Here is a 25,535-nt window from a genome sequence, read left to right as displayed (position 1 = left end):
GGCATCAAAGCTCAACTGAATTCCACTGTGCTTCCATTAAAAACAAAAAAGGAGGAAATCCATTTTAGTAATCCATTTAATGAGGCCTGGGCATCTGGAGCTCCTTGGCAGTTTTGAAATTCTCAGATATAATGTAACTTGCTTCTACCTTCCAGGTTTTGGCATCAGGTGCATGTTCAGTGGTAACTGCACTGAATCATCTTTTCAACAGCATCTTAATGGCTTAGGAGCCTGTGTCATTGACTTCCAGCCTATATTCTTTCTAAGATTTGCCCTTCCTTGTTCAATGGCTTTCCATGAGACTTAGACGGCAAAGTGCCATATGAGCACTTTTGGATATTAAATTTAACCAAACGCATTCTTCTTTTTCCTCCTCTAGTTAAAGACATTCAAATTGTGATCTATTTGTTGTTCTTGTAAACGTATATGTATGTTACATGTCTATAATATGAACCACTTTGGTTACCCCATGGGTACGGGACACAGACACTCCTGGGGTGCAACATGGGTTTCCTCATCAGTCCTCCTATCCCACTGAATGAATCAACCTTCAGTCCTGTCTAGAAATTAGTTGAATCCTTAAGGAGACCCAGCACTAAGCTTTATCCCACGTGAAGCCTCTGTTCTTTCCAAGGAGACTTCTTCATGTTCATTTTATCTTTCTCTGCAGTCTCTGCAACAGAATTTAGATCTCCGAGGGCAGCCAGTATTTAACACAACACATACCTACAGCCTGTACGTGAACTTCAAGAACTTTGTCTGCAACATTGGTGAAGATGCAGAGTTGTTCATGAGCCTCTATGATCCTGACCAGTCAAAACTGATCAGGTAGGTTGCTGCTGAATCGGAAAGTTTGCTCTTGTTCTGCGGTGACTGTGATGCCCCATCCGATGGCGCTGCAAAGAGGGCCATAAGGGAGGAGTTGGTTACGGTAGTTTTCTTCTTTAGTCTTTTGTTCTTTCTTTTAGTTACTCCGTCAACAGTGATTTGGGTAGGACAGGCTAAAATGAGCAGTAATAGGTCAGTATATAAAAGGCTGATATATTAGAGTCCTCTTGAGCCCATATGATACTTAAAAATTCCACAACACTTGTTAAACAGGTAAACATATTCATACCAGTACCTTAGTCAAATTCCAACTTGTCCCTTTAAATTCTACTTATCTTGTATCTCCCTGCAGTTTCCTTTTGGACTGAATATTTTTTCTTCACTACCTCCCTTAAACTGTGTTTATAGGTTTGGTGTGTTCTGTTAAACAGCTGCCTCTCTACACCCCAGAGGTGGCTGCATTTCACCGATGGGCGAAGTGACTTTCATGTATCAGGTGTATATCACTTGGGGATGAAAGATGTCAGCTAAAATTTTGTAAAGTGCCTAAGCAACTTAGATGCTTTTGAAAATTTTACCTAGTATACATGAATTGCAGAGGTTTATTTTATTTTATTTATAGTGAAAATTACCTGGTTCGTTGGGGCAGTAATGGGATGCCGAAGGAAATTGAGAAACTTAATAATCTCCAAGTGATCTTTACAGTAAGTTCTGTTGTGTTTGCAGCTTGGAAATTCTCCAGTGCTTAGTCATCCACTGTAATATTTATTATTATTATTTACTGCTTCTCTTAGAGAAGCCCCTAGAGTCCCTAATCAAAACCAGTCCTGTATAAATAACAAAACTATTATCCTCCCTTTCCCTTTTTTAATGAGTGCTGTATAAACACAATGATTCTCTTGTATTTTATGGGAGGAAGCTTTTGTATCTGGCAAATGCTGATTTACTTTGGCAAGATGACCTGAGTCAACCAGTATGTTACCAACCAAACTGGAAAGTTATGTGCAGTGTAAGTGCCACATCAAAGACGTGCCCTGGCTTTATATTCCTCACCACATAAATCTAGTTTGCCAGGATTTTCGAAGTGATTAGTAATTTTGAGTGACTCCGTGTTTGGCTGCCCAACTGAAACATTGAAATTAAAGGGATCTGATTTTGAAAGAGTGCTGCGTACAGTGCCCTTTGAAAATCAGGACCCTTTCACGATGTCTTAAGTTGGGCACTGAAAATCACATGTCACTTGGCTACCTCTTTGCAAATCATGGGGGCCATGGCATGTGTTCTTGATGTGCAAGGACCATACAGACAAAGGCTTTTGTAATCCTTAGCAGAGTAGCAAAGTGGCAAGCTTGATCAGCAAAGAAGTACCGAAGAGATAACATCTGATATGTTGCACGTCATTTTAAAACACAACAGCATTAATGGCACTAGAGTTAATTTTTAAAATGAGAAGTTGCACTTTCCAAAAATGCATGGATACTGATTATGTTTTCATTACACATTTGCTCAGGGAAATCATGTATGTATGCAAACAGTTGAGCTGCGTCCACAATTATTTTGCCAGCAGAAAGTTTTCCATGCTTTTTGCTTGGACAGTTAAGGTTGCACTGAGAAGGTGGGGTGTCTGCATTTGAAAATGTGCCCCATCATGTTTGTTTTTTAATATCTGTAAGGGTATATATTTTTTCCAAAGGCCACATTTTAAAGGTATTTCGATGCCTAAAGATGCAAGTAGGCACTTTCGGAAATCCTACTGAATGTCTAACTGCATGTTTAGGCACCAAAGTAGATTTAGAAATGGGGTCCTACGTGCCTTGTTTGTTGTTTTCAACTGAATTCTATTTAGGAGGAGTTGAGTTTGAGTGCATTGTTGGTTCTGCTCTTTGGTCGGGTTTCTGTGTCAATATTTTGCTCTTAGTTCTGAGTTTGTACAGGCATTAGTGAGCTAGCTGGCTGGATTATATAAAATCGCTTGTAACCAGCTGTTCGTGAAAGAATAACACTTCAATGTAATCATTTGTGGCATGTTCAGACTAGAAACAAGAGTGGCACAAGCTAACTGTCCTGTCATCAGTAGATAGTGCGTTAGTAATAACATGATTTACCATTGTTTCCAGGACTGGTGCTAGGAAGTCTTATTGAAGGACAAGGTGTTAAGAAGTTGCTATGTGTTAAAACTGTCAGGCGCATGCCATATATTTGCCTTAGCGACCCTTTTATAAGTGAGATTGTGTTTTCTTTCTTTTCAGAAATTTATTTCCTAATTTAAATGTGTTTGTCCTTGTCAGATGGCCAGGAAGTGATGAATATTGTCAGATATCTTTTTGTTTTTTCTACGTTCACAAAGCAACTAGGTTTAATTTTCTCTATGTTAAACGGTCTCTGCTGTTTCTCCAGGACCTGAGCAGCTTGGACGTAATCAGGCCCAAAATCAGCTTGGTGTGTCAAATTGTGAGAGTGGGGCACATGGAGCTAAAAGATGGAAAGAAACACACTGGTGGGCTCCGGAGACCATTTGGCGTGGCAGGTAGGAGATGCCAAGCTGCAGCAGGCATTAATTGAGAGGGACCGTAGTCCAGTGGATAGGACACTGGCTTGGGAATTGGGAGGCCTGGGTTCTTGGTCCTGTCACTGAACTTGGGAAAGTCAAATAACTTCTCTGTGCCTGTTTCCCAATCTGTAAAATGGGTGTAATAATACTAACCATCTGCCTTTGTAAAACCTTCTGAGATTTACAGAGGAAAAAGTTCTCTGTGATAGCTACATATTATTACTATTCATTACTTACAATGACTGGAAGTCTGTACCCAGTGACTGGAAGTTAGCTAATGTAACATCAATATTTAAAAAGGGCTCTAGAGGTGATCTCGGCGATTACAGACTGGTAAGTCTAACGTCGGTACTGGGCAAATGAGTCGAAACAATAGTTAAGAATAAAATTGTCAGACACATAGGAAAACGTAAACTATTGAGCAGTAGTCAACATGGTTTCTGTAAAGGGAAATTGTGTCTTACTAATCTATTAGAGTTCTTTGAAGGGGTCAACAAACATGTGGACAAGGGGGATCCAGTGGATGTAGTGTACTTAGATTTCCAGAAGCCTTTGGCAAGGTCCCTCATCAAAGGCTCTTACGTAAATTAAGCTGTCGTGGGATAAAAGGGAAGGTCCTTTCATGGATTGAGAACTGGTTAAAAGACAGGGAACAAAGGGTAGGAATTAATGGTAAATTCTCAGAATGGAGAGGGGTAACTAGTGGTGTTCCCCACGGGTCATTCCGAGGACTAATCCTATTCAATTTATTCATAAATGATCTGGAGAAAGGGGTAAACAGTGAGGTGGCAAAGTTTGCAGATGATACTAAACTGCTCAAGATAGTTAAGACAAAAACAGACTGTGAAGAACTTCAAAAAGATCTCACAAAACTAAGTGATTGGGCAACAAAATGGCAAATGAAATTTAATGTGGATAAACATAAAGTAATGCACATTGGAAAAAATAATCCCAACTATGCATACAATATGATGGGGGCTAATTTACCTACAACGAGTCAGGAAAAAGATCTTGGAGTCATCATGGATAGTTCTCTGAAGACGTCCACGCAGTATGCAGAGGCGGTCAAAAAAAGCAAACAGGATGTTAGGAATCATTAAAAAGGGAATAGAGAATAAGACTGAAAATATATTATTGCCCTTATATAAATCCATAGTATGCCCACATACTGCATACTATGAATACAGTGCAGATGTGGTCTCCTCATCTCAAAAAAGATATACTGGCACTAGAAAAGGATCAGAAAAGGGCAACTAAAATGATTAGGGGTTTGGAGAGGGTCCCATATGAGGAAAGATTAAAGCGGCTAGGACTCTTCAGCTTGGAAAAGAGGAGACTAAAGGCGAGATATGATAGAGGTATATAAAATCATGAGTGATGTGGAGAAAGTGGATAAGAACAAGTTATTTACTTATTCCCATAATACAAGAACTAGAGGTTACTCAAAGAAATTAATAGGCAGCAGGTTTAAAACAAATAAAAGGATGTTCGTCTTCACGCAGTGCACAGTCAACTTGTGAAACTCCTTACCTGAGGAGGTTGTGAAGGCTAGGACTATAACAGCGTTTAAAAGGGAACTGGATAAATTCATGGTGGTTAAGTCCATAAATGGCTATTAGCCAGGACGGCTAAGGAATGGTGTCCCTAACCTCTGTTTGTCAGAAGATGGAGATGGATGACAGGAGAGAGATATCACTTGATCATTGCCTGTTAGGTTCACTCCCTCTGGGGCACCTGACATTGGCCACTGTTGGTAGACAGGATACTGGACTAGATGGACCTTTGGTCTGATCCGGTATGGCCGTTCTTATGTTGTTATGCCCTCCATTCTTAAACTGCCCAGTTCTAGTCCAATGAAACCAAGGTGTCCCAGTCGATTTTAAAATCCTTATCATGGAGTCATTTCAAGGCTTGGATTTCCAAAGGAGCCTTAATGAGCTAGGTGCCCGCTTCCATTGAGCTAGGTACCTAACTCCCTTGGCCTGCTTTGAAAATCTCAGTCTGAAAACACACAGGGAAAATTAAAATTAAACCTTGAACTAAACAGAATGTGAAATCTAAAAGTAAATTCTGTGCTTTGATCAGATCTTTGTAAATCCCATCCATTCTTCTAGGGAAGAATAGACATGCTATAGGCTGGATCTATGAGAAAAGCTGTGTGTGGAAATTTGCTTTTCCTGCTAAAAGGATGAGAACACTGAAGGGTGGAACTATGTCAATCAATCAGATTAACAATGCAAATAGGACAATTGACTGGCTGAAGAGAGAGTTGAGAAAACTATTATTCATCTTCCAGGAGGGGAATAAGTATTTTCTGCTTCCACTTGGCTTTTGGAAAGTAATTGATTTCCTTGAGGGGATCAATAAACAGTGTGCAAAGCATCAGAGGGGTAACCATGTTAGTCTGGATTTGTAAAAAGCAACGAAGAGTCCTGTGGCACCTTATAGATTAACAGATACAATGTGCAAAGCAAAATTCTATTTAGACCTTGTTCACAGTTGGGAAATTTTGGCAAAATTTCCCCAGCATTACAACTGTTGATCCTGCTCCACCAGTCAGAACAACATGGAGGGAAAATTAGTATGGATGGGTTGCTGCTTATGGTTCCAATGCCATGTCAGCCAGCTCTGCTTGGTACTTAAAAAAAACAGTGGCCCCTTTAGTTCTCCCAAATTTGTTACCACTAGTGTAGCTGAACCAGAATTAGCATCTGTTGGGCAAGACTTTTTGTTTTTTTAACAGTCACTTAGCAGAGGTATAAATTGATCTTTGTTAAACTTGTCTCATTGCAGTAATGGACATTACTGATATCATACATGGGAAGGTGGATGATGAGGAAAAGCAACACTTTATTCCTTTTCAGCAGTAAGTATTGGACATCAGAGTGAGTCACAGAGCTGTATGAATCAGAGCAGACAGTCTTAGAGAATGGCAGTGTCTGTATGGGAGCTTTGGGGTGTATCAGAAAGAACTATGCAGATACGTTGGTTAATTGTAGAGTCTGACCCTTTTGAAAGAAAAAAATCTTCAGTCATGTAAAGTCCAAAATTTGCAGCAAAATGATTGACTCGAGTGCCATCAGTAAAAACCTCATCAGCATGATTTATGCTGTGTGACAGGGAAAACGACCACTGGCAGGGGGATGGCTGGTGGGTGGTATCTTAGCACTAGATTTGAAGTAGACAGACTCCCTGAAAGCATACGTTCAAATCATAGAAGGATGAACTGAGGCCAAGTCTACACTACGGGGTTAAGTCTACCCATGTAGCTGGAGTCGACGTAGCTTAGATTGACTTACTGCAGTTGTCTATACCACACTGGATTGATGGGAGAAACTCCCCCGTCGACTTATCTTACGCTTCTCGTTCTGATGGAGTACCGGAGTCAATGGAAGAGTGGTCTGTGGTCAATTTATCAGGTGTTAACTAGACCTGCTAAAATGATCCCTGGTGGATCAATCGCCGCAGCGTGGATCCCCGGTAAGTATAGACATACCCTCAGAGTCCTATGCACATTAGTGAGTGGGTTCCTATAAAAAAGACCTCGAAAATCAGAGGCATCATCTACTGTGCATGGGTATTGGGCATGGGATTCTCAATAGCAACTAAATGATTGGGAGCACAAATCCAATTGAATTTCCCTTGCCTGCACCACTGTGTATCATCTGTCTAAGGATGGAGTAGGAGGAATTGGGTAAAGAGGCTAGAAGTCAGAGGTGAAATGATTCCTGGCTGCATGGTTACAATTTTTGTTTTGGAGAGGAGATTCAAGCCCCAGAACCATGCCTTTCTGCCTCTCTGTTTAGACTGGCCCTTTGATGGCACTGTTAACTTGTTCAGAACGTTACAGTAATGAAAATGAAGCTTGTTTGGGTAAGCTGAACCGTGTTATTACAATCCTAAATATAGCAGTTTGTTTGGTTCAGCCAGCATGTCATTATGAGGGACTCTCAGTGGAGGATTTTTTATTCCTTTCATGGCCTGTTTATGTTACTAGAAAAACTGCCCCAAAGAGTGTTTTTCCTTTCCACAATAATGTGGATTTACAACCGTTTTTTCTGTCTGTCTGCGCGGCAGGGACATTTTAATTAGATATTAGCTCATGATGCAGAGTCTGGATCCAAATCTAGGATCTTCCAAAGTTTGAGGGTTCATATCTGGGTGGGGTGAGGTGGAGAGGGAGGGCTTGCTTTGGCTTGTTAAAGACCATAGGGGCCAGATCCAAAGGTCAGAGATGTTTGGATCCAGGACTTGCTTGGCCCTCAGTCTGCCTGCACCCCATCTTCTGTTGTTCCACTTCTCAGAATTGCAATGGAAACCTACATCAGACAGCGACAGCTAATCATGTCCCCTCTGATGACTTCCCATGTGATCGGTGAGAATGAGCCGCTCACTTCGGTCTTCAACAAAGTCATCGCTGCAAAGGAAGTGAATCATAAAGGGCAAGGTACATACATTGGACAAGGAGCCAGCTTCACAGGGGAAAGCCTCCCTCTCTTACAGAGGAATTGAATTACTTGTGAAGGTTCAGAAATCAAGGCCACTGGAGTCTCTTGCTTCCATTGGGCCGAACTGTGAAATGCTGCTATCCCATCACCAGAGATTGAACCAGGAACCTCCAAAGCTAAAAGCATGAGCTGCAAAAGCTCCCTAGCTGGGCTATAACAGACTCATATCCTCTGTGGATTGGGCAAGGAGGGGGACTGTAACAGACTCAGCAGTGGGTTACACTTACTTAGTATTTATTCTATCCTTATGCAAAACAGACTCGTCCATTTCTCTCACTAAACTAGTTTGCCACCAATGTTGTAGTTACCTTGGTAAACTACACTCCATAGCTTACATCCCCTTTTATCCCACTACATCCAGCCCCTCTGTTTTTCCTAAATGATTTGGATGTGTCTGAAACCTTATAGTTTGGATTCTGCCACCCTTGCTGAAATTAAATAGTACCTTACTCCAGTGACAGTTCCACTGAAATCACTGGCTCTGCTTGCAGAATCAGGTAATAGTCAGCCATGAGTAAGTGTTGGAGAATCAGGCCCAGTAGAAACTTGGGGTTGCATATATATATATATATATATGACAAGAAAATAGCCATAGTTTTCTCTCCTTAAACCCGGGGTTTATGGTCATACTATAGATATTGCACTTGTACCAGTAAACATTTATTAAGTACCATATTTTTTCTTAGGCCTCTGGGTCTCCCTGAAGCTGTTACCTGGAGACTTAGCCCAGGTTCAGAAGGATTTTTCTCACCTTGTCGACAGATCGACTGCAGTGGCTCGCAAAATGGGATTCCCTGAGATTATTCTTCCCGGTAGGTACCTTATCTTCATAGACTCATAAACTCTAGGACTGGAAGGGACCTCGAGAGGTCATCGAGTCCAGTCACCTTCCCTCATGGCAGGACCAAATACTGTCTAGACCATCCCTAATAGACATTTATCTAACCTACTCTTAAATATCTCCAGAGATGGAGATTCCATAACTTCCCTAGGCAATCTATTCCAGTGTTTAACTACCCTGACAGTTAGGAACTTTTTCCTAATGTCCAACCTAAATCTCCCTTGCTGCAATTTAAGCCCATTGCTTCTTGTTCTATCATTGGAGGCTAAGGTGAACAAGTTTTCTCCCTCCTCCTGATGACACCCTTTTAGATACCTGAAAACTGCTATCATGTCCCCTCTCAGTCTTCTCTTTTCCAAACTAAACAAACCCAGTTCCTTCAGCCTTCCTTCATAGGTCATGTTCTCAAGACCTTTAATCATTCTCGTTGCTCTTCTCTGGATCCTCTCCAGTTTCTCCACACCTTTCTTGAAATGCAGTGCCCAGAACTGGACACAATACTCCAGTTGAGGCCTAACCAGCGCAGAGTAAAGCGGAAGAATGACTTCTCGTGTCTTGTTTACAACACACCTGTTAATGCATCCCAGAATCACATTTGCTTTTTTTGCAACAGTATCACACTGTTGACTCATATTAAGCTTGTGGTCCACTATGACCCCTAGATCTCTTTCTACCATACTCCTTCCTAGATAGTCTCCTCCCATTCTGTATGTGTGAAACTGATTGTTCCTTCCTAAGTGGAGCACTTTGCATTTATCTTTATGAACTCATCCTGTTTACCTCAGACCATTTCTCCAATTTGTCCAGATCATTTTGAATTTTGACCCTGTCCTCCAAAGCAGTTGCAATCCCTCCCAGTTTGGTATCGTCCACAAACTTAATAAGCGTACTTTCTATGCCAACATCTAAATCGTTGATGAAGATATTGAACAGAACCGGTCCCAAAACAGACCCCTGCGGAACCCCACTTGTTATACCTTTCCAGCAGGATTGGGAGCCATTAATAACTACTCTCTGAGTACGGTTATCCAGCCAGTTATGCACCCACCTTATAGTAGCCCCATCTAAATTGTACTTTCCTAGTTTATCTATAAGAATATCATGTGAGACTGTATCAAAAGCCTTACTAAAGTCTAGGTATATCACATCCACCGCTTCTCCCTTATCCACAAGGCTCGTTATCCTATCAAAGAATGCTATCAGATTAGTTTGACAGGATTTGTTCTTTACAAATCCATGCTGGCTATTTCCTATCACCTTACCACCTTCCAAGTGTTTGCAGATGATTTCTGTAATTACCTGCTCCATTATCTTCCCTGGCACAGAAGTTAAACTAACTGTTCTGTAGTTTCCTGGGTTGTTGTTATTTCCCTTTTTATAGATGGGCACTATATTTGCCCCCTTCCAGTCTTCTGGAATCTCCCCCGTCTCCCATGATTTCCCAAAGATAATAGCTAGAGGCTCAAGACTGGTCCACACTACGGGGGGGGAAATCGATCTTAGATACGCAACTTCAGCTACGTGAATAACGTAGCTGAAGTTGAATATCTAAGATCGGATTACTCACCCGTCCACACCGCGCGGGATCGATGTTCGCGGCTCTCCCTGTCGATTCCGGAACTCCGTTGGGGTTGATGGAGTTCCGGAATCGATATAAGCACGCTCGGGGATCGATATATCGCATCTAGATTAGATGCGATATATCGATCCCTGAGCAATCGATTTTAACCCACCGATACGGCGGGTAGTCTGGACATGGCCTCAGATACCTCCTCTATTAACTCCTTGAGTATTCTAGGATGCATTTTATCAGGCCCTGGTGACTTGCAGGCATCTAACTTTTCTAAGTGATTTTTTACTTGCTCTTTTTTAATTTTATCTTCTAAACCTACCCTCTTCCCGTAAGCATTCACTATATTAGACATTCCTTCAGACTTCTCAGTGAAGACCAAAACAAAGAAGTCATTAAGCATCTCTGCCATTTCCAAGTCTCCCGTTACTGTTTCCCCCCTCCTCACTGAGCAGTGGGCCTACCTGTCCTTGGTCTTTCTCTTGCTTCTAATGTATGATAAAAAGTCTTCTTGTTTTCCTTTATTCCCATAGCTAGTTTGAGCTCATTTTGTGCCTTTGCCTTTCTAATCTTGCCGCTGCATTCCTGTGTTATTTGCCTATATTCGTCCTTTGTAATCTGACCTAGTTTCCATTTTTTATATGACTCCTTTTTATTTTGTAGGTCACGCAAGATCTCGTGGTTAAGCCAAGGTGGTCTTTTGCCAGATTTTCTATCTTTCCTAACCATTGGAGTAGCTTGCTTTTGGACCCTTAATAGCGTCCCTTTGAAAAACTGCCAACTCTCCTCAGTTGTTTTTCCCCTCAGTCTTGATTCTCATGGGACCTTACCTATCAGCTCTCTGAGCTTACCAAAATCCGCCTTCCTGAAATCCATTGTCTCTATTTTGCTGTACTCCCTTCTACCCTTCCTTAGAATTGCAAACTCTGTTATTTCATGATCACTTTCACCCAAGCTTCCTTCTACTTTCAAATTCTCAGCAAGTTCCTCCCTATTTGTTAAAATCAAATCTAGAACAGCTTCCCCCCGGTAGCATTTTCAACCTTCTGAAATAAAAAGTTGTCTGCAATGCAGTCCAGGAACTTATTGGATAGTCTGTGCCTCGCGGTGTTATTTTCCCAACATATATCTGGGTAGTTGAAGTCCCCCATCACCACCAAATCTTGGGCTTTGGATGATTCTGTTAGTTGTTTAAAAAAAGCCTCATCCACCTCTTCCACCTGATTAGGTGGCCTGTAGTAGACTCCCAGCACGACATCACCTGTGTTTTTTACCCCTTTTAGCCTAACCGAGAGACTCTCAACACTCCCATCTCCTATGTCCATCTCTACCTCAGTCCAAGTGTGTACACTTTTAATATATAAGGCAACACCTCCTCCCTTTTTCCCCTGTCTATCCTTCCTGAGCAAACTATACCCATCCACACCAACATTCCAGTCATGTGTATTATCCCACCAAGTTTCAGTAATGCCAACAATATCATAGTTGTATTTATTTATTAGCACTTCCAGTTCTTCCTGCTTATTACCCATACTTCTTGCATTTATATATAGGCATCTAAGATACTGGTTTGATCTTGCCTCCCAGCTTTGCCCTGACTCTCCTTTCTTTCTGCCATTATAGCCCGTGCTCCCTCCTGTTTCCAACCCATCTCCCAGGTCTTGTTCCCCACTTACCTGTGGGCTTTGCTCACCTGTCCCCGTCGAACCTAGCACAAACTTTGACTTGCTACCCTGCTTGTGAAGGATGTGAGAAGACACAGTGATTCTGGATTTACGTGTTGTGCAGAGCTCTGTTCCACAGCTGGTTGAAAAGCGTGTGATGTTTTCCACTTAAATTTTCAAATAAGATTAAAAATTTTCTGTTTTGTCAAAAACTTTCAGTAGAATTTCGGAATTTCATCCACAAAGTGAAAACTTTGAAAATTTTCAGTTTTGTTTCAGTTGTTATAGTTTATGTAAGGAAACCTGAAAAATGTCAATGAATGGAATTTTTTGTAGAACATTTCCATTTAGTCAAAAAGCCATCTTTCATCATGACATTTTTCCCCACCTGCTCTATTGAATTCACATAGGGAGGAATTCACCTTGGCAGATAGGAAAGAGAAATACAAAAGATATGAACTTGGTCATGGCATAATGGAATATGAAGCTCTCTTGTCCTTTATTCATGAGTCCATTTGTGGTCATAAACAGGTGTTGTGTGGAAGTCATGCATACAAGGATTATTAGCAAGAAGATTGGCACATGGTAGAATCTGATCCAAAAAGTGAGGTGAAAATGAGACCAGTAGTTCAATCTAGAGCTCTCTTAGTATCATTCCAGGATGCAAAATAATATTGTCAAAATCCCATGCTGGGGTGTGAAATGTTAACCCTGTAACTTCCCCCAGCTGGCTGTCCACGAAAAGCGGCTCACTGGGAGTCTCTTAATGTTTCAGGTGATGTTCGAAACGACATCTACATCACTCTAATACAAGGAGAGTTTGACAAAGGGAAGAAGAAGACTCCCAAGAATGTAGAAGTCACCATGTCTGTGCATGACGAAGATGGCAACCTCTTGGAGGTATGGTGGACCTACTTGGGTGGTGGGTGATAAAGATGTTGCTTTATGCACATAGTGGGCTGCTGCAGGATCTCCAGCTGAGATGGCCCTTGCGGAGATCCTATGAGCAAGGACTGTGTGTCTGTTGAATTAAAGTAATTCTAGGGGAATTTAGTAATTCTGTGATTTGCATTGCTGGGAAGAGCAATAGAAAATGTAATGGACACACCTGCATTGGTTGAAGGATGGATTAGATGACATAATGGGTCTTTTCCACCTCAAACATCAATAGGAGGCATAGGATATAGGTAAGGGGAGTGCGATGTAGTGTAGTGGTTAGAGCATGGTTCTGGGAATCAGGACTCCTGAGTTCTGTTCTTATCTCTGCTGCTTTTTATTTTTCTTCCTCCAAACTTGAGCCTTAAGTTTCAGTTAGTCACGTAGGAAACTCAACTGCTGGAGCATAGCTGAAGGTTGCACACCTTGGCAGCTGGAGACTTGACAGTAATTTACCAAAATAAACAGGTGTCTCACAGAGGCCTCTGCATGCCGAGCTTTAGGTCTCTGTATAACCCTAGTTTATTCCAATCTCTTATACAATGAATTTTAGGACTCAGTCCTACAAAACTTACACATTAATATTGATGTCAGGAAATCTTTGAACGTTAGGAGTAACATTTTAAAAAATCACCAAAATGATTTAGATGGCTAAGTCCCAGTTTCAAAAGTGATTTAGGCTCCTAAGTGCCCAAGTCACTTTTGAAAATGGGACTTAGGCTCCTAAGTCACTTAGGGTAAAATTTTAAAAAGCATCTAGGTATTTTTTCCTGACTTTATTTGATCTTCACCTTCTCCTCATCTTTTTCCCCAAAGAAAGCTATCCATCCAGGTGCTGGTTATGAAGGGATCTCCGAATACAAGTCCGTTGTTTACTATCAAGTCAAGCAGCCTTGTTGGTATGAAACCGTAAAGGTGAGTATGTGCGTTTTACAGTCCTGCTCCCTTCACCTGGAGCCTAAAGAATAGGACTAATCAACAAGCCTTGAATCAGCCAAGGACATGTAGAGTAGCATGTTGTCCTATGTGGTCTAGAGAGACAGTGTTGTCTGGTCTTTCAGCAAACAGGACTCTGGTCCACTTTCAGCTGTAGCTGAAGGATTTACTAGAAAAGGTATCATCACTGGATCTGTTGTGTGCTTCTAAAAATCATCTGCATCCTTGCTGTAGACAGAAGCAGAGTATCTTTGGGATAACTGAAGGGTTTAACTGCTAATCTGAATTGGAGGGAGTCTCTGAAATGGAAAGAACAGGCCTGCTTTTATGCACTTGGAATCCTGGTAAAATAAAACCTTGAAAGGCCCTTCCATTTACTTCCTAAATGTTTTTCATGATGAAGGAGAGAGAGGGTCCTGGATTCCAGACATTATTGAAGCTCTGATTGCATAACTCTGGCCAAGCCAACTGGCCACTTATATTACTGTAAGATGCTCTATAAGATGCTGCATCTGAGAAGAGCTTTCCCAGTAACATAAAGTACCAATGCATATATATTTGTGCATGTGTGTGTGTATATACACATGCGTGCATACACACAGAGTAATTTAAATACCTAGGTACCAATGGATTCAGGGCTGAAAGGCTTTAGCAAATGCTTTCATGAAGATAGTGCAAATTGGATTAGGGGGTAAAGTTTTCAAAAGAGCCTATGGGAGTTAAATGCTCAAATCTCATTCAGTTTCAATGGCATTTGCATGTTGAATTTCCTGTGATCCTTTGAAGATCTTAAACAGAACTAGAGATGAATTTTCAAATGTAGGGCCAGGGAAAAGAACTCCTGGATTCTCTCTCTGACTTTTTTCCACTGATGTGTTACATTGGGTAAGGTACTTCATTTCTAACTATGCTTTTCCCATCTGCAAAATGGTTGTTAGACTTCGGGGTGAGTGAGGGGTTGGAGCATGTCATAAGACTTGTTTTTGTTAGTGTTTGTAGAATATTTTGTGTTCCTCCTAATAAGATGCATATGAGAAGCCCTAATTGTTGTTCTGTTTGACCTCTCATGTAATGTTCAGGTGTCTATTGCAATTGAAGAGGTCAGTCGTTGCCATCTGAGGTTTACGTTCCGTCACCGATCATCACAGGAATGTAAGTACTTGAAGCGGAGACCAGGAAGGTTTCCCCCCATGTGTATTGTGCATTTTGTAGCCTAGATATGTTTGAGTGTCCTGCAAAGCTGGAACCAGCATTTGGCCTTCCTCCTAACTGTAGTCTGCTGGGAAGGGGATGGTTCGGAGTTGGGCATTGGCATGGACAAGCAAGGGAATGGTTTCTGATGAGCCCCTTCAACTTAATGGGTGAGCAAAATGGGGCTGCTAGTCTAAGAAAGCAGGCTTTTCCCACTGGATTTCCAGCACTTTTGCTTCTGATTCTTGTTGGAAATCCCTCAGCAGCAGCCTTTCTTGGTGTGTTTCAGCATTTCCACATCCTGATTGGAAGCAAGAAATAGGAATGACACATGTAACCGGGGATAGTTTTTTGAACCTTAAAATGGCTTTGTCTATAAAAATAGGAAAAAGGACTGCCTGTCTTTCATGCTGAGGAGCTGAACTACTCATTTCATTTTTAAGTCATTTACAAAAGTCAGTGCCGGAATGCAGTATACTCAGGTCTTGATGGCCTCGTTGCAGGAGGACTTTAGATCAAGTTCACGAGAGGTTAATAAGAAAGTTAAATAACCAGAAATCTCATGAAGCCATTTCAGAGCTGTGGGTGGCCTCATGAGATCAGATCAGTAGCTTGGGAAACTGAACCAAAAAGGGCTGTAAGACACTGTAACCAGGGCCTCCTTGGTTCTGCTTCTGTCTCAGTCAACAGATCATGCAGAGACCCTGTGCTGGTTCAACACCCTGTGCAGTTTATTTATAATTGAGTCCAACCATTTTCACAGTATACCTAGCGCCTTTACAAGCAGGAGGAGACCAATCTCTCTCCCCTTTGCACTCCTACTTCCCCCCTTTTCACTTCCTTCCTGTGCCTGTTTGTGGGCTCTGGCTAATGGGTTCATTAGCCTTTCTACCCTGCCCCACCTACAAATTAGGCACAGGTCTGCCTCATCAGCTCCATTCTGCTATGCCTGATTTGAGCTGCTGTAAACAGAGTGCTGACTCAGGGTTTCCTATCTAGTACTCTGTCACAGACAAATCCATAGAGTTAAATGCAAGAGGTGATGCCAGATTTGCAAAGATAGAGGCAGTAGGTATGAGGTCAGAAATGCATGCATTTGCATTCACAATTCCTGTGATTATATGTACAAGTGATTATAAGCTGTTTGGGCCAGAGACCATCTCTTTGTTCTGTATTGGTACAATGCCTAGCAAAATGGGGCCATGGGCTATGACCAGAGCTCCTAGCTATTGGAATACAAATAACAAATACATTAACATTTAAGGCTGTGATTCGCAAAACTACCTAAGTGATTTGAGTGCTCAATTATCATTAAAATTAGGCCTCCTTGGAAAATGTCAGCCTTAACTTCTGTGCAGAATTGCTCTGTAGGGATGCAAATTGCAGTGCCTTTCTTCTTGCATCTACTCATTGAAAATTTGGATATGATGAGGCATTAACAAGGAAGTGTTCCCATCTTATTGTAAAAATGGTCTCGTGCCTTAAGGTGTGTTGCAATGAAATAGTGCTTTTTAAACAGAAGTTACTACTCTTGCTTTGTTCCTTAGTAGCAGCAAGTCACAAAGGAACCTTCCCATGGGTTGGGAGCTGGGAGATATCCAAGAGACAGACTAGAGGCCCCACCTAGTGAAGGTTATGTTCTTTTTCTTTGCAGCCAGGGATAAATCGGAGAGAGCTTTCGGGGTGGCCTTTGTGAAACTGATGAATGCGGATGGAACAACTCTGCAGGATGGCAAACACAATTTAGTCATTTACAAGGTAGTTTGGGGGAAAAACGGTGGTTGTGCAATTCTTGTACTAGTTGAAATGTTTTTCTCAGCCACGTGTGTAGTCTCTTGGTAACACAAGCCCTACTTTACTCGCCAATGCAAAGATCCCTGTTAACCACCAGAGTCTGAGAACCAGTGACACACTAATTTGTGGTCATGATAAGCCACTATTAAATAAGGTTGCACTGGGCAGACCTCTGATCACTTTGACACAGGTCTGATACATTCTTGTAGTAGCTTGAGAATCCATTTTGCTTGTTTGCTGTATTTGGTCCCGTAACCCAGACAGCCTGTAGAGAATGGGCAAGGAGTCACGTCTTTTCCCTTTTTGCCTTTAGGAGGAGCTGTCTTTGACAAGGGGAGAGATACCGTGTTTTCAGGCACAGTAACAGAAAGTTAACCACTGCAGGGAACCACAAGGGTATTAAAGTGGCAGTAAAACTTCTTTAATCTACACATTATAATCTGCACTGGCAAAGTGGCAGTTGCTTCCTACTCTGGCAAAGATTTAATAGCGACTCGTGGAGTGAACTCTCCCAGTACTGGGATGTCATTAGTGTTTTATAACGTAGATAATACTACAATACATTTGTGAAGTGCATTGCTACCGTGTTAACTTCCATGGTATCATTAGATTGGATAAAATGTGTCAGAGAGAGAGAAACTCATATTTCAGGGTTTAAACAAAACCACCTGAAGCCTTGGGAAGGTTTTCGAAGTGGGCAGGCTATTCCATTGTAGGTTTCTTGTTCCTTCATCTGAAGCATCTGGTACTGGCCACTGTCAGAAATGGGATACTGGACTGGATGGGTCACTGATCTGTTCAGGTATGACAGTTCCTGTATTCCTGAGACTATCTATGGATAAGCTACAACACAGAGAAAAGAAACCTGGTCCGGTGGTTAGAGTCTTGGGAGATGCGGGTACAAGATCTTGTTTTGGGGGGAAATCACTTAGTATCTCTGTGCTTCAATTTCCCATCTGTAAAATGGGGTTGACAGCACTTTCCTACCCAACAGGGGTGTTGAGAAAATAAATACATTAGAAGACTGCAAGGTGCTCAGATACTCTGAGGATGAGGCCAGATAAGTGCCTTAGATAGAATGCGATTTTTCCATGCACAGTTTAAAAAGAATTCCAGTCCATAGCAGATGTGAAAACTGCCGAAAAAACACGCGGTCTGTTGGAGAGCATCTGTAGCTAATGAGTGCCTGCCTCTTATGTGGACAGGGGCAAGATGGAGTATTATCAGTATCTGAAATGACCCCCCCCACACACACTTTGTTCTGTCAACAGGGCGATAACAAGAAAATGGAAGATGCTAAATTCTACTTAACTCTTCCTGGCACAAAAGTAGAGGAGGAGAAGGACAGCCCACCAGGCAAAAACCTGCACCACTTGGCCAACTTCACCCCCACTAAAGACAGCACGAAGGACAGCTTCCAGATCGGCACTCTTATCTGTTCCACCAAACTGACCCAGAACGGTAGGTCTGGCACTAGCAGCGGGGTGGGCGCTATGCTGTGCTGGGAGAACTGTCTGCTAGGTGAACGAGGCCCTCCCCCCTTACACGAAGACTCTCTTAGACACTATTAGGTTAGAGGCGACTTTAACCTGCACCTTCTAACACCTTCCTGTTAGGGTGTTAGCAAGTAGAGCAACTCTCTTTTGGTCCTCCACTGTGAATCATAATGTGGGGCTGGAAGGAGTCTCAAGAAGTTGTCAAGTCCAGCACTGTATGCTTAGGCAGGACCAAGTAAACCTAGACCATCCCAGACAGGTGTTTATCCAACCTGTACTTAAACACCTCCAATGACGAGGATTCCACTACATCCCTTGGAAGCCTATTCCAGAGCTTAACTGCCCATGAAGTTAGAAAGTTTTTCCTAATATCTAACCTAAATCTCCCCAGTGCAGATTAAACCCATTACTACTTGTCCTACCTTCATTTTATGTGGCAAACAATTGATCGGTCCTCTTTGGTACAGTACTTAATGTATTTGTAGGCTGTTATCAGGTTCCCCCCTCAGTTGTCTTCTCTCAAAACTAAAGATGCCCAGGTTTTGTAACCATTCCTCATAGGTCAGGGTTTCTAACCTTTGCTCATTTTTGTTGCTTTCCTCTGGAATCTCTCCATTTTTTCCACATCTTTCCTAAAGTGTGTCCAGACCTGGATACAGCGCTCCAGGCTTCACCCCCGGGACAATTACCTCATATGTGTGACATTCCAGTTAATTCACTCCAGAATAGTTGCCTTTTTCATGGCTGCATCACATTGTTGACTTGACTTCAATTTATGATGCCCTATAAATACCAGATCCTTTTCAGCAGTACCACCGCCTAGCCAGTTATTCCCCATTTTGTGGCTGTGCATTTGATTTGTCCCTCCTAAATGAAGTATTTTGTACTTGTCACTGTTGAATTTCATCTTGTTGAATTCAGCACAATTCTCTAATTTTTCAAGGTCATTTTGAATTCTCATCCTGTCCTCTAATGTGCTTGCAACCCTTCCCAGCTTGGTATTGTCTGCACATTTTATAGGTATTCAGCTGGAGACAGGGCCAAAATCAGTGGTGATGGGTAAAATATATATGGGGGGGGGTAGGTCACATATTAGTAAGTGACTCTGAGACTGTCAGTCTTAATCTAGAAGGGGAATCAACATACTATGTGGTTTTGGGGTGGAGACAGTATAAATTATGCCAACTCAAACTTTCATTAGACTCTAAATTTGGCCTTCTGTGTCTTGATTGCATATTATGTGTCTGCTCTTCCTTTAAAAGGTAGTGATCAAATTTATTTGCAGACTGTGGTTGAGATCTTCCGAGCAGTCTAGGGGATTTACACACACATCCACTGGTAGCTTTCATGGAGGTTATGTCTCTAAATCTCCTAGACTGTTTTGAAAATCTCAGCCACAGCCTGTCACTGAATTTGATGTCCCTGGATGGTCCAGAGCTGTGATCGATGAAGCCCACAGCTTAACTCGCTTCCTAAAAGAGGCTTAAAGTGTAGCTTTAAGAAGCATTCCGAAAACTCTGAAGTAAATATAAGAATGTTTGTCAGTCAAGTCATTCAGTATGATGGAATTCCCAGCTTATGGGTGTCCTCTCTTAAGTACATGAGAAGTCTGCAAAATCATGTTTTGTGTGCTAGGATTTAAAATCATAGGTGTGCCTCCAAGAGCAAGGGCAACACTTGGCAAAGTTGAAACAGGCATTACAAAGTAGTATGACTTGTTTCTTATAAGCTGATACTAAAAACAAGCACTGTTTCCATTTCTTTATTGGTCTGAAGCCATTAGGGTAAATCAGCTCTGGTGTTCTTTGCGATCTGTCACTAATTGTCGTTGTTCTGTCATTGGTAGTTGACCTTCTGGGTTTGTTGAACTGGCGTTCTAACTCTCAGCACATCGCGCACAACCTAAAGAAGCTAATGGATGTGGAAGGAGGAGAAATTGTAAAGGTACAAGATCACATCTTCTGTTGGTGTACATAGAGATTTAGGTCCCAATCTTGCAAACACGTAGACACGTGCTTAACTTTTAAACCTTGACTACTGCTACTACTGCTACTTCGTCTCCTTCTTCACCGTATTATTTGTATGACCATAGAGCCTAGGAACCCTGGTCATGTAGTAGAAACCCACTGTGCTAGATGCTATAGACACAGAGAACAAAAGGACAGTCCGTGCCCCAATCTAAGTATAAGACAGAGACAACATGTGGATACAGATAGACAAGGAAGCACAAGAAAACAATGAGACAGGACTGGTCAGCATAATAGGCCGTGATCTCGGTATTCCAGTGAGTGTGCTAACTTGCTTAAAACGCGCAGGCTCATTTACAGGTGTGCAGTTACTGAAAAGTCCAGAGGTAGCATGGATAGTAATGAGTTTTAGGGGGTGTTACGTTCATAGCAAATACACAGAGCTAGAAACAAAACCTAAATACTCTTTCTGGAAAGTTGCAACAGAAAACTACTTTATTTGCAGGATTGGGACTGTAGGGAGAAGTCAATACAAGTTCTTGCAAAATATGATAATCAGGAAAACCCTGATCATTTTTTATTTATTTTCAGTAGCATCTAGATGGCCCCAGTCACTAGGTGCTATACAGACACACAAGAAAAAGACAGTCTGTGCCACAAAGAACTTATTGCCTGAGTCTGAGTGGCTTGAGAACTTCAGCTGAAAATTGGAATTTCCAGGAACATGAAATTCTGATTTTGAGAGAGATTTTTTTTTTAAATTTTGGATAATCGCTATGTCGGCTCACTGGGGTTGTGAAACTGGGGGTTTGCTTTGAAAGTCAGTTGAAAATTGTCTTACTTGCTGAGCTACTCAAGTGAAGGTGGCATGTTTGTAAAATCAGGACTCCTGGTGATTGCCAAAGGAATGTTGTGCTTGGAAGGCTTGTCCGTGATCCTTTGGCACAGAGCACAAGGTTGACATGCTCCGCTGCAAGCAGAGGCAATGTGTGGGCAAAGTTAGGGGTAAGCCCCTTTGTAGAGCCGGCCACTCCTGTACTCTCACATTGTGCCAGATAAAAAGGGGGCAGGGTATGGCAGATATGGGCTTACGTGTGATCTTCATGTTGGAGAGTTGCTCACCCAGTACTTCTTATTGACCTTGCTCCTGCTACTAGGAAGGAGCAATTTGGCAGATATGTACCAGCATGCACAGTGTGTGGTTGGGCTCCTCTGCATCCTCTGTCCTGCTAATCCCTTTTTACCTGTTCGTATACATGCAGCTTTCACACCTCTGCTGGGCCGGATCAAGCCCTTTCTGTTTTCCCTATGCTCCTGGGGGGAAAGGGGACCAGAAGAGAGGATTCCTGAGCAGCACTGCAACAGAAATAACCTCTGTTTCTGCTTCCCCATTGTGTTCTCTCTCTAGTTTTTACAAGACACACTTGATGCACTTTTCAACATAATGATGGAGATGTCAGACAATGAAACCTATGACTTCCTTGTGTTTGATGCACTGGTGAGTGGTTGTTATCTGCATATCCCGAAGCACCTTTATTTCAGCCATTTCTTCAGCCTGTCTTCTCATTCTGTTCCTATTGTTTCCACTGGACAATTGATTGGTGTCTCACTTAATGAGAAATATGAAATTATATTTAAATGCTGTTTATACTAGTCCAGGAGTCATTGGGTGCTAATGTAAGGCAAGGATATGAGATGTACTGTGGCTATTTCCATGAATATAATGAGAATAGGGATTAGGGTGACCAGATGTCCCATTTTTATAGGGACAGTCCAATTTTTTGGACTTTTTCTTATATAGGCGCCTACTGTCCCACCACCCTTGTGTCGTTTTTTCACAGTTGCTATCTGGTCATCCTAACAGGGATTGACAGGTACATAATTCCTAGCTCCTTACATATAACATTTTTCATCTGTGGATCTCAAAGCACTTTACACAGAAGGAAAGTATCCTCCAATAGACTGGACGTACAGAGAGGAAGTGAACTGTTCAAGGCCGCACAGCAGGTCAGTGGCCGAGTTGGAAATAGACCCAACACTTCCTGAGTGCCAGTCCAGCCCCTCTGTATTGGGCAATAGTGCCTCTCAACAAGAGAGCATTTTGTACAAAGATCCCAGTAAAACATCCAGCAGACGGTACAAAGACATTGCATGGAACAAGGAAGCAACTGTTTAATAAAGCTCAGCAACAGAATGTGATAGTTTAGAAAAGAAACTGAAGATCACTGTATCCAGCTGAAACTGGGAGGGATTTTGAGAGGCAGTGTGCAATTACTCAGGCCACAGTTTTAGCAAAGTTGCAGGATAAAGGAGCGCTATAGACGTAAAGTGCAAGGGGATCTTTAATGACTCCAGATGTTCAGAGCCTCACTTTTGAGCCTCACCTGAAAAACAGTGCCTCTAGCAGCATTGTGCCTCTCTAGCCTCTGCTACAAAAATATTGCCATGTGGACTGGAGTTAAGTGTCATTTACCAAATCACTAGTGCTACTTCTAGTTCCCCATCTGTCCACTGAGTAGGCCTAACATTGTCTCACCCGCCAAGGTGAGATAGAATCATAGAATATCAGGGTTGGAAGTATCAGGAGGTCATCTAGTCCAACCTCCTGCTCAAAGCAGGACCAATCCCCAACTATTTTTTTGTTGTTGCCCCAGATCCCTAAGTGACCCCCTCAAGGATTGAACTCACAACGCTGTGCAGGCCAATGCTCAAACCACTGAGCTATCCCTTCCTCTCAAGGTCATTATCAGCTGGCCATTATCAGCAGATACGGAACACCATCTATAACATTAAAGCTGAGCAGATAAAGCATAAGCAACCAGCAAAACAAAGTGGCACATGATTAGAATAAATTGCAGGACATTTAGTTGAAAGTCATGCAGTTCAGTAGTTCTGTCCCATTTTGTGTTTTTGGCAGGTATTTATTATTTCTCTGATTGGAGACATCAAGTTCCAGCATTTTAACCCTGTACTTGAAACTTATATTTACAAGCACTTCAGCACCACCCTGGCATATGTGTAAGTATCAGTAACCACAAACCTAGCTATCACAACGATCTCTTGCTACTACATAGACTAGATGTGATGTAAGAGATCAAGGTAGCATAGATATTAGGGTGTGTGGGTGAGAGAGAGAGGGTGTATACACCCATATGTTCCCACCCTGAGATCATCTTGAGAATAGAAGAAAATTATAATTATTTACTGCAGAAATAATATATGATTGAAATAGTTAATTTTAATCTTAGAAAAACATTGGCACTACCTTTGTAAACAGCCAGTCAAGCGACTGGCCCCAGTGTCCAGTTCAACTGTAATCCTGTCTCTTGAAATTATAAAAGACAGCCCCTTTTTTGCCTCACCAACTGCCAAGAGACTCTGCATTGCCTGGAACTCTTGAAACTCTTTGAACGGTTGTCTTCTCCTTCTCTGCACTTGTCGTACAATCACTGTTTGCAGAGAGTTATTTTTTTTCTCCTAGCTTGTAGAGGATTCATCATCCTCGCTGCTCCTTACTAAAAATAAACCTTTTTTATGTCTGATTTATGGATGGGCTGCCTCTCAGCTGCGTTGTTACCTGGCCTCGCTTTCCAGCTTGGCTCTACAGTGCAACATCCCCTGATACCAAGCGGGCTAGAGAAGTATACAGTGCTCGCCATACACTGTGCGCGCCAAAGGGTTTGACAAACAACGAGCTAGATTCTGGCAGTGCAGCGAGTGGGGTAGGCAAAGGCAGGGGCTGCTGTGCACTCAGCAATCCCTCACATAGACCCTGGGTTGCTCAGAGCTTGGTTAATAAGGAGGAAAAGGTGTTTGCTTGAATGTTATCCTCCCACATGCCTGTTGTTCTTTTGGAAAAGTGCAATGAGATCTTGAACTTCTCCCTAGACAGGGACCAGAGACTGAATAGTAAAGATGCACTGATACACCTTCCATCCAAGGATCTCAAAACACTTCATAAATTAAGTCTCAGGAACCCCTGTTTTTTATTAAAGGGGCCATTACCCCTTTGTACATGTAGGTAAACTGACGTCCGCAGCAACTAAACATCTGATTTTCAGAATTAATGGGCTTCTCAAATTCTTCATTAAAGCTGCCCAGGCTCAAAACTTTGAAAAAACAGGCCACAAAGTTTGAATTTTCGAAAGGACTTAGCACCCACTTTGGGGCCAGATTCTGGGAGCTGCTGGGTGCTGAGCCCTTTTGAAAATCTGCTCCCATGTGGTTTGCCCAAGGCCCCAGAGTGACTCAGTGGCAGAGCTGTGACTAGAATCTAGAAGCTCTTACTCCCGGTCCCTAGCTGTCTAACCACTAGGCCATGGTCCCTTTCTGGGATAAGGGAGCCTGGTTTAGCTTCTCCTGTAACTACACCTGCCTTTATTCTCCTCTTCTTTTCCTTTCCTAAGGAAACTCACCAGAGTACTGAACTATTACGTACGAAATGCAGATGTCGCCAGCAAGACAGATTTGCTGTTCGCTGCCCTGAAAGCCTTGAAGTATCTATTCCGATTCATCGTCCAATCACGGGTACTGTACCTGAGGTGAGGCAGACCCTCCAGACTGTGCAAAATATCCACAGTGGGTACAAGCTGGTATCGTTCCAGCCAAGGGAGTCTGCTTCTGATTTCCCCCAGCAGAGGATGCCCCTAGTTATTGAGAAAAGACAGACTGTAGAGAGGTCTGTGTGTGCGGCTGGAGATATTGATCAGAACAAGGGAAAACAACTTAAAACACTTTCCTTGGGGGTGACATTCTTTCTAATCATTCACATCTTACATAAGCTGCATTCAGCAATGCAGATAAGGAGCCTAAACTTCTTTTTATGCCTTCCTTTTTTAAGACGCTTCCTCATTTTAAGGGACTTTTGTGGGTATTTCTGCTAGGTTCTGTGAAGACCCGAAATGATTTAAAAAAAACCTGAAGGGGAACTCTGAACACTCTTTAGTGGTGAGAGAGAAATCCCCTTCTATATTAATCCGTTCAACAGAAATGTTTGCACATGATGGAGGCTGCCTGATTCTGCTCCCATTGAGCTCTTTGCAGCACACATAGAAATGCACTGTCAGCTACTTGAGATCACTTTGTATGTTGCCTCACACAAATGGGGTCCTTGTCCAGGAGCAGAGCTGCTAGCCACTAAGATAATACTACTAATAATTAATAGTATTTGTCACAGTTCAGGACAACTGCCCTTGTATTCTCCCTCTGTGGTCCACCCAGGGTTTAAGAGTTTCTGGCTGCCTGCCATCCTCT

The 25,535-nt window shown here is 42.2% G+C and overlaps 1 protein-coding gene across 4 annotated transcripts in view; it reads left to right on the top strand.

Moving 5' to 3' along the window:
* DOCK5 (dedicator of cytokinesis 5) overlaps positions 1-25,535 on the top strand; it is a 142,046-nt gene that overhangs the window by 58,650 nt on the left and 57,861 nt on the right. For all 4 annotated transcript variants that reach the window (XM_030552020.1, XM_030552018.1, XM_030552017.1 and 1 more), the window contains exons 8-22: positions 671-828; positions 1,451-1,532; positions 3,226-3,355; positions 6,173-6,245; positions 7,684-7,826; positions 8,574-8,699; positions 12,738-12,862; positions 13,715-13,813; positions 14,914-14,986; positions 16,680-16,783; positions 18,091-18,280; positions 20,162-20,259; positions 21,691-21,780; positions 23,200-23,300; positions 24,689-24,823. In XM_030552020.1, coding sequence (XP_030407880.1) covers positions 671-828; positions 1,451-1,532; positions 3,226-3,355; positions 6,173-6,245; positions 7,684-7,826; positions 8,574-8,699; positions 12,738-12,862; positions 13,715-13,813; positions 14,914-14,986; positions 16,680-16,783; positions 18,091-18,280; positions 20,162-20,259; positions 21,691-21,780; positions 23,200-23,300; positions 24,689-24,823 — 1,727 coding nt within the window. The remainder of the gene's footprint in view (positions 1-670; positions 829-1,450; positions 1,533-3,225; positions 3,356-6,172; positions 6,246-7,683; positions 7,827-8,573; positions 8,700-12,737; positions 12,863-13,714; positions 13,814-14,913; positions 14,987-16,679; positions 16,784-18,090; positions 18,281-20,161; positions 20,260-21,690; positions 21,781-23,199; positions 23,301-24,688; positions 24,824-25,535) is intronic.

This window comes from Gopherus evgoodei, chromosome 2 (genome assembly GCF_007399415.2).
Source record: "Gopherus evgoodei ecotype Sinaloan lineage chromosome 2, rGopEvg1_v1.p, whole genome shotgun sequence".
Lineage (NCBI taxonomy): Eukaryota > Metazoa > Chordata > Testudines > Testudinidae > Gopherus > Gopherus evgoodei.
Note: the sequence above shows the minus strand (reverse complement) of the source record. Positions and strands in the feature narration are given on the sequence as shown.